Here is a 15,085-nt window from a genome sequence, read left to right on the forward strand (position 1 = left end):
CTCTCCGCCCCTGGCCATTGATTGGCTTTAGGAGTCGTCAACACATTTTCAAATCATAGCGAGATACCTGTGTGGATATCTTTACATGCCAATCAGATCTATATTTATTTGCCTTTCGACGAGGAGTGGGAAACCACGACACCCACTCCTTATACTGTTTTGCTCATACCCTTTATGGCAAAATATTGGTTAAAACGTTAAGCTCCACATATGGAGAGATTCCCTAGTCACAATACCCCATATTATCAGAATACAAAGTAACAATGCAGTATTTTCATACACGTAGGATTTTGGGGGGAAATAAATAAAACAGGCCAACGTTACTTGTCAAAAATACAAAATTATCAGTTTTAAAAAAAAAATCTACACGGGGTAGAAAGACAAGGGGGTGTGCTTCCCTAGCGACGGCTATTGTAAATAATCAAAGGAAAATGGCGACTGTGTACATCTGGTTGCTGGTCTTAGGGTCTGTGGTCTTGTGCAACCTCGTCAAAATGTTCTTACCTTCAATTTCCTCCTATGTGAGTATGCCATTCATGTGGTAACATTGTGTAGAAATTGTAGCCCAGTTGTACCGGTAAATGTGTGTTCAAACTTTTAAATTGCGCCGGCATGTTTATCTGTAACATTTTAGCACAGAGACATGACATGACGTTCGTTCTACTGGGCGGGATTGACAAAGACCCGCCGGCAGTTAATGGCTGGTTGTGACTGTTCATCTCCCTCTCACCAAAACGATGTAATCTTCCCTATAAATTTATTTGACTTGATCCTCCCTTGCTCTTTTTTAGCACCATAGGTGTTTTTAGTCTCAGACATTTCCGTGATACAAGGGTAAATGCCAGATTTGGGTATGTAGTACATTTGAGTTTGAAATCTGGAAAATAACATCACGTGTATAATGGAGTCTAGCTGTTTATATCTCATGGGTTTAGTGCTATGGCAAAGTGATATTGATTCAAATGAGTGTTTTTTTTTCTTCCATAAGCAACATTTAAACTAATGTAAAATGTTGTCAGATCCTTAAACACCAAATCCCGTGTTGGCCACATAGTAGGCCACAGTAGCAGATAATGTTGTCATGATACCAGCATTTTGACTTCCAAGTTTAATATATACTTGACACTCGATACCTTAACAACAAAACACGAATGCATATGAGCTAAAGTAATCGAATGGCGCTTGATCCAGACAGATAAATTCAACCACTACTCTGTTCAATTATCGGGGATATATTGAGCTCAATATCAAATCAACTTGTATTGGTCACGTACACATATTTAGCAGATGTTATTGCGGGTGTAGTGAAATGCTTGAAATCATTATGTTAGAATTGTTTTACTTCAAAGTTTTTCTGAGACAGCCATGTATGCATGCATTCATTAATACATTATACAATACGTTTGACTTTGTTTTTACCAATATAAATACATAACAACATAATGGTATTTGAATTGTACATCTCCTGATAAACTGGGTGAATTAAGATGTAGTTTAGGGCCTATCCACAATACAAGTTAATGCATATTCAGTAGGAGTGTGTGCATGCATTAAGTTATTGAGCTTGTTTTGGCTGATTTCATGGGGCTACAGGTAACATACAATATGTTTCCCTTACATTTGGGACTTATTTGTTGTACTGATCAACAACATTTACTTAGAAGTAGCTTCTTTGATAAAAATGTGCTCTGTTGCTTTAATCATTAATGACGTCATTCAAAAGGAAAGAGGGGAGCGGCCCATCAGAGCAACAGAGGCTATAGATAATCTTTGGGAGAGATTTGAGAGCGAGACCAAGACCAAATAAGTGAATTAATTAATTTTTTGGAGGCAATCAGCTTTGAAATCAGCATATTTTGTGTTATGGTTTGCATAATATCACAAAGTACTAGGGAAGTGAATTGATGTTAGCTTTAGCTGTCAGCTAGCAAGGAAAGTTAGCCTTCAAAGCTGGAAGCTACTGGTATCTTCTTGCATTGTAAAGTGTTCTAGCCTGTATGGACATTGTTTTGCGAACAGTAATGAACAGTTTAAACATTTCTACATGCTGTGTCACAATATTCAAGTGTGTTAACTTCGGTGCAACATGATTGGGGAGCTAACAGAATGCAGCCCAGACTCCCAGTGCAGGCTTTTTACAGAAGTACCGAAAGTAAAAACAATTCTAGTATGAACCGTTTGTCATGGTCTAGTATAAAAAAACTGCATATGTTTCGATATATCATGCAACATTAATAGCAAATAGAATACTGTCAATACACAAGTATGTTGCCATCAAATCAATAACTGGAGAAAACACATGAATCCCTCTTAATCGGCCATTGATTAGTGCTAATTCCTGCGTTTATTTTGTGCTAACACCCTGCAGTTTGATAACATAATTATCTGTGATGATACCTTACTGCATAGTTCACTTTTAAGCAGGCTACCCCAGCCAGTCACTGCCCAGTAGTTAAGTGAATCAAAATGCAACTCGTGAATAACATGCTTAGAAACCATTAGATTTATATTTTTGGCTGTATTTTCTTCTATTGAAGCTGTCCAAAGTTTTCCAGAAGAATGTGGAAGATGAGATAGAGATGAGGGCAGCGATTCAGGCCATGAAGAAGGAGCTTTCTTCCATCAACATGATGGACGAGTTTGCCAGGTACGCACGGCTCGAGCGCAAGATCAACAAGATGACGGACAAGTTGAAGACTTATGGTAATAAGCGGACGGCATTATATCTCTGTCTCTACCCCTCAACGCTATGATCGTTTATGTACATGTTCTAGAAATGTCACACCAAAAGGCCTCACACAACACCTGATTCAACATAACCAATATAGTTTATTATCTAAAGTCAACACAGACAAGTATGCATTGTTCCCCAAACTTTTAGATTTTCACAAAATTCAACACTATTAAAATAATGAGACATGGTGGAGGTATCACCAATTGTTTCTCTTCCCTCTCAGCTGATTTAGTAGATGGGAAAACTCTTTAATAACCAATTTGGTCCATGTCTCTATTGGGGACTAGGCACATGTACACTGAGTGAACAAAACATGAACAACACCTTCCTAATATTGAGTTGCCCTCAGAACAGCCTCAACCTAATATTGAGTTGCCCTCAGAACAGCCTCAATTTGAAGTGACATGGACTCTACAAGCTGTCAAGCATTCCATAGGGATGATGACTCCAATGCTTCCCACAGTTGTGTCAAGTTGCGGTTCTTGACACAAATCGGTGCGCCTGGCACCTACTACAATACCCCGTTCATTTAGTCTAGCCCCCTCTGAATGGCGCCAACAGATATGGAAGCTCTGCTAGCATCTCAGCAACTTTCCAGTATTTAATTTGTTTTGTGTGATATTTCTTACATTATAAGCCCAGAATGTTTTTTTGTGTTATTACTTACAGCCAGAAATAACTTTTGGATATCAAAGCGGCGGTAACTCACCAGCATTGCGACCAGAAATATGACTTTCTCGAATTGCATCCTTTGATCATACCCCCCAGGGCAATTGAACTTATTCCAGAGGCTGCTCCAAGACACCGCTGGCGGAGAAGAGGTATTCGGAGTGGACTTCTAGTCCAACTCAGGAGGCGTGTACACCATCCACCGCTTCCGAGTATATTACTCGGTAATGTTCACTCCCTGGACAATAAAGTAGACGAGCTCAGGACGAGGATCTTCTTCCAGAGAGGCAACAGGGACTGTAACATACTCTCTCTGAATATCATGTCCCCGTACATAAAGCCAGCTGGGTTCTCAGTACATCGCACATAGAGGAATAAAGAACTCTCCGGGAAGAAGAAAGGCGGTGGTGTGTTTCATGATTAACTACTCATGGTGTGATTGTGATAAAGTTCAGGAACTCAAGTCCTTGTATTCACCCGGCCTAGAATACCTCAAAATCAAATGCTGTCTGTATTACCTCCCAAGATAATTATCTTCGGTTATAGTCACAGCCGTGTATATTCCCCCTCAAGCCGATTCCACGACGGCCCTCAAGGAACTACACTGGACTTTGTGCAAACTGGAAACCACATACCCTGAGGCCGTATTTATTGTAGCTGGGGATTTTAACAAAGCAAATTTGAGAAAAACGCTACTGAAGTTCTATCAACACATTGCCTGTAGTAATCGCGCTTCAAAAACTCTCAACCATTGTTGCTCTCCCTTCCAGGATGGCTACAAGGCACTCCCCTTGCCCTCCCTTCGGCAAATCAGATCACGACTCCATTCTGCTCGTCCCTTCCTATAGGCAGAAACTCAAACAGGAAGTACCCGTGCTAAGGTCTATTCAATGTTGTTCTGACCAATCGGAATCCATGCTTCAAGATTGTTTTGATCACGCGAACTGTGATATGTTCCGGGTTGCCTCTGAGAATAACATTGACGTATACACGGACTGAGTTCATCAGGAAGTTTATAGGGGATGTTGTGCCCACTGTGACTATTAAAACCCACTGCATTTAACCACGTAAAGGTGACTGGGAATATGGTTGAATATAAACAGTGCAGTTATTCCCTCCGTAAGGCAATCAAACAGGCAAAATGTCAGGACAGAGTCAAAGTGGAGTCACAAGTCAACGGCTCAGACACGAGAGGTATGTGGCAGGGTCTACAGACAATCACAGATTACATAGGGAACACCGTCTTGCTCCCGGACAAGCTAAACACCTTTTCTAGCTTTGATGATAACACAGTGTCACTGACGCGACCCGCTCCCAAGGACTGTGGGCTCTCATTCTCCGTGGCCGACGTGAGTAAGACATTTAAGCATGTCATCCTTCGCAAGGCTCCCGGCCCGACGGCATCCCTAGCCACATCCTCAGAGCATGCGCAGACCAGCTGGCTGGAGTGTTTACGGACATATTCAATCTCTCCCTATCCCAGTCTGTTTTCCCCACTTCCTTCAAGATGTCCACCATTGTTCCAAGAAAGCAAATTAACTAAATGACTCGCCCTGTAGCACTCACTTCTGCCATCATGAAGTGTTTTGATAGGATCCTTAACTAGCCTATCACCTCCACCTTACCTGACACCCTAGACCCTCTTCAATTTGCATATACCGCCCCAATAGATCCACAGACGATGCAATCACCATTGCATTGCACACTGCTCTATCCCATCTGGACAAGAGTAATACCTATGTAAGAATGCTGTTCATTGACTACAACTCAGCATTCAACACCATAGTACCCTCCAAGCTAATCATTAAGCTCGGGCCCCTGGGTCTGAACCCCGCCCTGTGCAACTGGGTCCTGGACTTCCTGACTGGCCACCCCCAGGTGGTGAAGGTAGGAAACAACACCTCCACTAAGCTGATCCTCAACACAGGAGCCCCATAAGACTCCCTGTTCACCCATGACTGTGTGGCCACGCATGCCTCCAACTCAATCATCCAGTTTGTAGACGACAGAACAGTAGTAGGCCTGGTTACTAACAATGACTAGACAGCTTACAGGGAGGAGGTGAGGGCCCTGGCGGAGTGGTGCAGGGAAAATAACCTCTCCCTCAACGTCAACAAAATGAAGGAGCTGATCGTAGACTTCAGGAGACAGCAGAGGAGCACGCTCCTATCCACATCGACGGGACCGCAGTAGAGATGGCAAAAAGCTTCTGAAATGGTCCACCCACACAGACAGTGTGGTGAAGAGGACGCAAAGCGCCTCTTCAACCCCCAGGAGGCTGAAGTAATTCTGCTTGGCCCCTAAGACCCTCACAAACTTTACAGATGCACAATTGAGAGCATCCTGTCGGGCTGTATCACCGCCTGGTATGGCAACTACACCGCCCGCAACCGCAGGACTCTCTAGAGGGTGGTGCGGTCTGCCCAACGCATCACCGGGGTCACACTGCCTGCCCTCCAGGAGACCTACAGCAACCAATGTCACAGGAATGTCAAAAAGATAATCAAGGACATAAACCACCCGCTTTCATCCAGAAGGCGAGGTCAGAACAAGTATTTTCTTTAATTTTTTTATTTTACCTTTATTTAACCAGGCAAGTCGGTTAAGAACAAATTCTTATTTTCAATGACGGCCTAGGAACAGTGGGTTAACTGCCTGTTCAGGGGCAGAATGACAGATTTGTACCTTGTCAGCTCGGGGTTTGAACTCGCAACCTTCCGGTTACTAGTCCAACGCTCTAACCACTAGGCTACCCTGCCGCCCCAAGAACAAGTATATATCAAAGCTGGGACCGAGAGACTAAAAAACGGCATCTATCTCAAGGACATCCGAATGTTAAATAGCCATCACTAGCTGGCTACTAGTGATGACTACTATCACGGTCACTCAACCCTGCACCTTAGAGGCTGCTTCCCTATAAATGGAATCACTGATCACTTTAACAATGGAACACTAGTCACTTTTGAATCATTTTTACATACTCTTTTACTCATTTCATATGTATATACTGTATTCCAATAAAACAGTAAGGCACGAGGGGGTGTGGTATATGGCCAATACACCACTGCTAAGGGCTGTTCTTATGCACGATGCATCGAGGAGTGCCTGGACACAGCCTTTAGCCGTGGTATATTGGCCATGCACCACAAACCCTGGAGGTGCCTTATTCCAATTATAAATGGGTTACCAATGTAATTGGAGCAGTAAAAATATTTTTTTTGTCATACCCATGGTATACCGTCTGATATACAGTGCCTTGCGAAAGTATTCGGCCCCCTTGAACTTTGCGACCTTTTGCCACATTTCAGGCTTCAAACATAAAGATATAAAACTGTATTTTTTTGTGAAGAATCAACAACAAGTGGGACACAATCATGAAGTGGAACGACATTTATTGATATTTCAAACTTTTGAACAAATCAAAAACTGAAAAATTGGGCGTGCAAAATTATTCAGCCCCTTTACTTACAGTGCAGCAAACTCTCTCCAGAAGTTCAGTGAGGATCTCTGAATGATCCAATGTTGACCAAAATGACTAATGATGATAAATACAATCCACCTGTGTGTAATCAAGTCTCCGTATAAATGCACCTGCACTGTGATAGTCTCAGAGGTCCGTTAAAAGCGCAGAGAGCATCATGAAGAACAAGGAACACACCAGGCAGGTCCGAGATACTGTTGTGAAGAAGTTTAAAGCCGGATTTGGATACAAAAAGATTTCCCAAGTTTTAAACATCCCAAGGAGCACTGTGCAAGCGATAATATTGAAATGGAAGGAGTATCAGACCACTTCAAATCTACCAAGACCTGGCCGTCCCTCTAAACTTTCAGCTCATACAAGGAGAAGACTGATCAGAGATGCAGCCAAGAGGCCCATGATCACTCTGGATGAACTGCAGAGATCTACAGCTGAGGTGGGAGACTCTGTCCATAGGAGAACAATCAGTCGTATATTGCACAAATCTGGCCTTTATGGAAGAGTGGCAAGAAGAAAGCCATTTCTTAAAGATATCCATAAAAGTGTCGTTTAAAGTTTGCCACAAGCCACCTGGGCGACACACCAAACATGTGGAAGAAGGTGCTCTGGTCAGATGAAACCAAAATTGAACTTTTTGGCAACAATGCAAAACGTTATGTTTGGCGTAAAAGCAACACAGCTCATCACCCTGACCACATCATCCCTACTGTCAAACATGGTGGTGGCAGCATCATGGTTTGGGCATGCTTTTCTTCAGCAGGGACAGGGAAGATGGTTAAAATTGATGGGAAGATGGATGGAGCCAAATACAGGACCATTCTGGAAGAAAACCTGATGGAGTCTGCAAAAGACCTGAGACTGGGATGGAGATTTGTCTTCCAACAAGACAATGATCCAAAACATAAAGCAAAATCTACAATGGAATGGTTCAAAAATAAACATATCCAGGTGTTAGAATGGCCAAGTCAAAGTCCAGACCTGAATCCAATCGAGAATCTGTGGAAAGAACTGAAAACTGCTGTTCACAAATGCTCTCCATCCAACCTCACTGAGCTCGAGCTGTTTTGCAAGGAGGAATGGGAAAAAAAATGTCAGTCTCTCGATGTGCAAAACTGATAGAGACATACCCCAAGCGACTTACAGTTGTAATCGCAGCAAAAGGTGGCGCTACAAAATATTAACTTAAGGGGGCTGAATAATTTTGCACGCCCAATTTTTCAGTTTTTGATTTGTTAAAAAAGTTTGAAATATCCAATAAATGTCGTTCCACTTCCTGATTGTGTACCACTTGTTGTTGATTCTTCACAAATAAATACAGTTTTATATCTTTATGTTTGAAGCCTGAAATGTGGCAAAAGGTCGCAAAGTTCAAGGGGGCCGAATACTTTCGCAAGGCACAGTACCACAGTTGTCAGCCAATCAGCATTCAGGGCTCGAAGCACCCAGTTTAATGTATTTTAGTCAATGCCACTCTGACATTGCTCGTCCTAATATTTACATATTTCTTAACTGCATTCTTTTACTTTTAGATGTGTGTGTATTGTTGTGAGTTGTTAGATATTACTGCACTGTTGGAGCTAGGATAACGAGCAATTCGCTACACCCGCAATATCTGCTAAAAATGTGTATGTGATCAATAAAATTTGATTTGACACACACAATCCGTGTCTCAAGGCTTAAAAATCCTTCTTTACCCTGCCTCCTCCCCTTCATCTACACTGATGTGAAGTGGATTTAACAAGTGACATCAATAAGGGATCATAGACGGACCATGTGAATCCAGGTTAAAGCTATGTCATGGAAAGAGCAGGTGTTCTTAATGTATTGTACATTCCCGTGTATGTTAAGAGGAAGGGTAATAGCTGAGTGTTCATTTGGGGGGGGCATCTGCACAGCTGCAGCCTGTTGCCATCAGCCTTCTCTCACCTCACTCACCTTTTTTTCATTTTCCCGCTATAATCTCTGGAGCCCCTGACAGTAACATAGACAGAAAGGAAAGGGGCTCCATTTCAAGAACGTGCCATTCAGCAGCACACAACTTCCACAAACCAAAGTGGCGACCAAATACAGGGCCGTTATTCAGTCCAAAAGGAACTGATAAAGTGCCTTCAGAAAGTATTCACACCCCTTGACTTTTTCCACATTTTGTTGTTACAAAGTAGGATTAAAATGGATTGAATTGTTATTTATTGTCAACGATCTACACAAAATACCATTCAGAAGCACATCACTTCCACAAGTCACAAAAATAAATAATGTAAAAATAAAATACTAATATATTTTCATTAGATAAGTATTCAACTCTAAGTCAATACATGTTAGAATCACCTTTTGGCATCAATTACAGCTAAGCCGTTTTTGGTAAGTCTAAGAGCTTTGCAAACCTGGATTGTACAATATTTGCTCATTGTTCTTTGTAAAATTCAAGCTCTGTCAAGTTGGTTGTTGATCATTGCTAGACAGTCATTTTCATGTTTTGCCATAGATTTTCAAGTCAAAACTGTAACTAAGCCAGGAACATTCGATGTTGTCTTAGTAAGTAACTCCAGTGTATATTTGGCTTTGCGTTTTAGGTTATTGTCCTGCTGAAAGGTGGATTTGTCTCTCAGTGCTTGTTGAAAAGCAGACTGAACCAGGTTTTGTTTCAGGACTTTGTCTGTGCTTAGCTCTGTTCCTTTTCTTTTCATCCTAAAAAACTCCCTAGTCTTTGCCAATGACAAGCACATAAAATGATACAGCCACCACCATGCTTGAAAATATGAAGAGTGGTATTCAGTGATGCGTTTTGTTGGATCTGCCCCAAGCATAATGCTTTGTATTCAGGACAAAAAGTTAATTTCTTTCCCACATTTTTTTGCAGTATGTGTAACCTTTTATTTAACTAGGCAAGTCAGTTAAGAACAAATTCTTATTTACAATGACAGTCTACCCTGGCCAAACCTGGACAATGCTGGGCCAATTGCGTGCCGCACTATGGGACTCCCAATCACGGCCAGATGTAATGCAGCCTGGATTCGAACCAGGACTGCAGTGACGCTTCTTGCAACGAGTATGGTGTGCCTTAGACCGCTGCGCCACTCGGGAGCCCTGTCATGCCTTATTGCAGGATGCATGTTTTGGAATATTGGAATTCTTTTCACACTGTCATTTAGGTTATTATTGTGTACTAACTACTATGTTGTTGATCCATCCTCAGTTTTCTCCTGTCACAGCCATTCAACTCTAACTGGTTTAAAATCACCATTGGCCTCATGGTGAAATCCCTGTGCAGTTTCCTTCCTCTTTGTCAACTGAGTTAGGAAGGATGCCTGTATCTTTGTAATGACTGGGTGTATTGATACACCATCCAAAGTGTAATTAATAGAGATGCGGTAGTCATTAATGTTAAACACCTTTATTGCATACAGTTAGTACATGCAATTTATTATGTGACTTGTTAAGCACATTTGTACTCCCGAAGTTATTTAGGCATGCCATAACAAAGGGGTTGAATACTTAATAATAATAATAATAATAACTCAAGACATTTCAGCGTTTCATTTTTTAATTAATTTGTAAACATTTCTAAAAACATCATTCCACTTTGACATTATGGAGTATTGTTTGTAGATCAGTGACATAACATCTAAATGTAATCCATTCTAAATTCAGGCTGTAACACATCAATGTGGGAAAAAAGCCTAGGGGTGTAAATACTTTTTGAAGGCACTGTATATACTCGTAGAGGCCATTTTAAGTAGTTCGTACTACACTCCGTTGACATTTAGTTTAAGGGTAGAATGTGCTGTATTGGCTGCGTATTCCTGTTCTCACTGGAGTCACAGTAACTCTACCACACCACCTATCATTTCAAATTCATAGTCAAAGGACAATGGCACAGGGAAATAATGCTTAGTAGAAATGTTCATATCTTTAGGGTAGTTGGCTAAAGTGATTAAGTGAATGCAGCTATCGGTATGAATCCATGGAGGGTTTTGAATTATAAATCTCCCATAATCCTCAGGGTAGAGCTGGTGGAGGATGAATGAAGATAAAGGTGACCTTGACGTCAGACACTTCCAGTGGCTTGACCAAAGCTTCTTTGGGGAGGGGCAACACTTCTGCTGACCTCTCTGTCACTGTCTCGCTCAACTCCTAACCAGTTGTTGTACAGTCTCTCCTGCTAGCCTTCAAGACAGTTTGGAACAGTTTGTGTATTTATATTATGACTATAGTTTTTGTTTGTTTTGGTCTTCGTCAAGGGTTTTCTCAGCTGTTCGTGCACACAAATGTTTCTAGTGGCAAGCCAAAGTTTGTAGCCGAAGTCTATGCCCCTTCGTCGGTGATTGGTCAACAGTAGGGATTCTTCAATGAAGTGTTTGTGGTCATTCATCGAGAGACAAATCGGTTTCACCGACTTCTCTTTACCTCAAGAAATGCTTTTGTGTGCACGAACAGCCGAAGAAACCCTTGCCGAAGACCAAAACGTCACATAATGCCATCATAATATATGCACAAACTGTTCCAAACTGTTTCGGATGGGAAGCCTGCGGACACCTTTACAGTCCCATTGTGACAAATTGTCTCTGTGGGGAAAGCACACCCAGTCGTCAGTTTGTTGTCTGAAGTTTGCATTTTCCTTTCTTCCCTCAGTTAAATCCAGAACTGGTCAGCAGACCAAAATCAAATGGGTCGTCAACATAGTGTATTATATTCTGCAGGTAAGTGAAGTAGAACAGATTTGTTATTATTATTATTTTTGACATTTATTGTTATATTTTCATAGTAGCTTGGATTATTTCACAATCCTGCAATAGGAAACTATGCAAATATTTAATCGAGATTTGGGACTGGGGATGATGACTGACCCCCCTTCCATCTCTCCAAGGCTGTGCTGATGATCTCTCTGATCTGGAAATACTATGTTGACCCAGTGACGGTCTTGCCCAGTAAGTGGATTTCTCCTCTAGAGCGAATGGTGGCCTTCCCATCTGGAGTAGCAGGTAAAACAGATTACAGCGCCTGCCCTGAGAGGGGCTCTAACACCAGTAGGGGTTGCGGCTCAAATGCCACCCTATTCCCTATATTGTGCACTACTTTTAACCAAAGGACACTCTTCAAAGTAGTGCATTAGACAGGGAATAGAGTGCTATTTCAGACACACAGGGATATTTCAGGATAACAGAACTTACTGTACAGTGTATAGCCTACACTACTTTGCACCTGTAGCTTCCTTTAGGTGTGCAGATAGCTCTACTGTTTATATAAATTAACAGTAATGGAGGTAAATGAGGATTGTATTGGTGCTATTCAATCCATTCAACTCAATCCATTCAACTCAATGTCTGTTTTGCTTTAAAGCTCAAAGAGAGCAGAATGAATACCAGTTCCCTCATCTTTAAAGAGTAATTTATGAGCAGATGTTTCCTCAGCTCTATTTAAACCCAAAAGTATGTTTCTCTAAGAACAGTAATACCTATGGATCACTTCTAAATCCCTGCCTGTGGATTTGTCACATTTTTATGATTTAAATTGTTTGGCTTGATCTGTGATTGAGAATCTTGATCATTTACAATTTTAAATGAGGTTAGATGACATTGATCTGGTCTCTGGATCTGGATCTAAACGGTAATATAATGATTATTCATTCACCTGCTCTTGTGCCTGTGTTTCAGGTGGTGTTGGAATCACATGCTGGCTCGTTGTTTGTAACAAGGTAGTGGCTATAATTCTCCAAGCGGTGGCTTGACAGCCTAAACTTGACTGTCTACTTTAAGACCAAATTATGCAATTGTTGTTGCTATTTAGTTCAATTTAATGAGAAGATTTGTAAATATTTTTCATACACTGGCCTTGATATTTAAATGTTTTGTGTTGAGACTGTTTCTTTTTTTTTGTTTCACTGCATTTTGATAAACCAGCAGGGTTGTTTTGTTGCATTCTTTCTTTCCAAATCCATTCCTCTTCATGAAACTAGTGTGAAAAATTGTGGCTTAATACTTTGGTTACAATTTGTTCGTATTCTGAAGGATTCAAGCCATATCATTATTTTACCTACATGACAGTGTTCTGCTTTCCATTTGTGTTTGTCGGTTGCCTACTTTTCTAACCCTCTTCCAGAATTATTCTTGTGGTTGACATATCAATAAAAACATGCCAAACATTATTTGTGCCTGGATTTATAAGTTAAGACATACAGTACCTTTCAAGGATAAATGTCACGGAAGGTTAAGGCTGTTATAGAAAGTGCAAGGTCAACCTCTAGCTAGTCTATTCTAAATTAGATGCCAATCGGAAAGTGAATCAAAACTCACGCAGTAGGCCTACACGAAATATACTTTTTTTAAAAGTGTTTCGACACTGAACAAAAATATAAATGCAACAATTTCAAAGATTTGCCTGAGTTACAGTTCATAAACTAAAAATAAATAAATAAACATCCTTTTTTCAGGACCCTGTCTTTCAAAGATAATTTGTAGAAATCATAATAACTTCACAGATCTTCATTGTAAAGGGTTTCCCATGCTTGTTCAATGAACCATACACAATTAATGAACATGCACCTGTGGAACGGTCGTTAAGACACTAACAGCTTACAGACGGTAGGCAATTAAGGTCACAGTTATGAAAACTTAGGACACTAAAGAGGCCTTTCTACATTCGAAAATCACACCCGTGGGACAGATACAGGATGGCAACAACAACTGCCCATGTTTACACCAGGAATGCACAATCCCTCCATCAGTGCTCAGACTGTCCGCAATAGGCTGAGAGGGGCTGGACTGAGGGCTTGTAGGCCTGTTGTAAGGCAGGTCCTCACCAGACAACACCGGCAACAACATTGACTATGGGCACAAACCCACCATCGCTGGACCAGACAGGACTGGCAAAAAGTGCTCTTCACTGACGAGTCGCGGTTTTGTCTCACCAGAGGTGATGGTTGGATTCACATTTATCGGCGAAGGAATGAGCGTTACACCGAGGCCTGCACTCTTTAGCGGGATCGATTTGGAGGTGGAGGGTCCGTCATGGTCTTGGGCGGTGTGTCACAGCATCATCGGACTGAGCTTGTTGTCATTGCAGGCAATCTCAACGCTGTGTGTTACAGGGAAGACATCCTACTCCCTCATGTGGTACCCTTTCTGCAGGCTCATCCTGACATGACCCTCCAGCATGACAATGCCACCAGCCATGCTGCTCGTTTTGTGCATGATTTCTTGCAAGACAGGAATGTCAGTGTTTTGTCATGGCCAACGAAGAGCCCGGATCTCATTCCTGTTGAACACGGCTGAGACCTTTTGGATCGGAGGGCTAGGGCCATTCCCCCCAGAAGTGTCCGGGAACTTGCAGGTGCCTTGGTGGAAGAGTGGGGTAACATCTCACAGCAAGAACTGGCAAATCTGGTACAGTCCACGAGGAGGAGATGCACTGTAGTACTTAATGCAGCTGGTGGGCACACCAGATACTGACTGTTACTTTTGAATTAGACCCCCCCCCATTTGTTCAGGGTCACATTATTCTATTTCTGTTAGTCACATGTCTGTGGAACTTGTTCAGTTTATATCTCAGTTGTTGAATCTTGTTATGTTCATACAAATATTTATACATATTAAGTTTGCTAAAAATAAATGCAGTTGACAGTGAGGGGACGTTTCTTTTTTTGCTGAGTTTATATAGTTTGGACGTGTGACTGGACAGGGGCGCAGCCATAGGTGGTGGGCCTGGGAGGGCATAGGCCCACCCACCTAGGAGCCAGGCCCAGCCAATCTAAATGAGTTTTTCCCCACAAATGGGCTTTATTACAGACAAATACTCATCAGCTGTCCACTCTCAGACAATCCCGCAGGTGAAGAAGCCAGATGTGGAGGTCCTGGGCAGGCTTGGTTACACGGTGTCTGTGGGTTGTGATGCCGGTTTGACATCTGAAATGATGTTGGAGGCGGCTTATCGTAGAGAATTCAATTCTCTGCCAACAGCTCTGGTGAACATTTTTGCAGTCAGCATGGCAATTGCACACTCACTCAACTTGAGACATCTGTGGCATTGTGTTGTGTGACAAAACTGCACATTAGAGTTGCCTTTTATTGTCCCCAGCACAAGGTGCACCTGCATAATGATCATGCTGATTAATCAGCTTCTTGATATGCCACGTGTCGGCTGGATGGATTATCTTGGCAAAGGAGAAATGCTCACTAACAGGGTTGTAAAACAAATTGGGGCACTTT

At 41.8% G+C, this 15,085-nt stretch overlaps 1 protein-coding gene across 3 annotated transcripts; it reads left to right on the forward strand.

Moving 5' to 3' along the window:
* The first annotated feature begins 203 nt into the window (after positions 1-203).
* On the forward strand, positions 204-13,026 carry LOC112257804 (guided entry of tail-anchored proteins factor 1). Of its 3 annotated transcripts, none has more exons than XM_042326801.1 (5): positions 204-521; positions 2,538-2,703; positions 11,514-11,581; positions 11,749-11,809; positions 12,536-13,026. In XM_042326801.1, the coding sequence occupies exons 1-5, from the start codon at positions 432-434 to the stop codon at positions 12,607-12,609; spliced, it is 459 nt and encodes a 152-aa protein (XP_042182735.1). In that variant the 5' UTR covers positions 204-431; the 3' UTR covers positions 12,610-13,026. The 3 variants fall into 3 exon arrangements, with proteins under 3 accessions (XP_042182735.1, XP_042182732.1, XP_042182734.1); XM_042326798.1 differs by having other exon boundaries at positions 216-521; positions 11,749-11,863; XM_042326800.1 differs by lacking the exon at positions 204-521 and adding an exon at positions 683-739 and having other exon boundaries at positions 11,749-11,863.
* The last annotated feature ends 2,059 nt before the right edge of the window (positions 13,027-15,085 follow it).

The sequence above is a fragment of the Oncorhynchus tshawytscha genome, linkage group LG09, assembly GCF_018296145.1.
Source record: "Oncorhynchus tshawytscha isolate Ot180627B linkage group LG09, Otsh_v2.0, whole genome shotgun sequence".
Taxonomy (NCBI): Eukaryota; Metazoa; Chordata; class Actinopteri; order Salmoniformes; family Salmonidae; genus Oncorhynchus; species Oncorhynchus tshawytscha.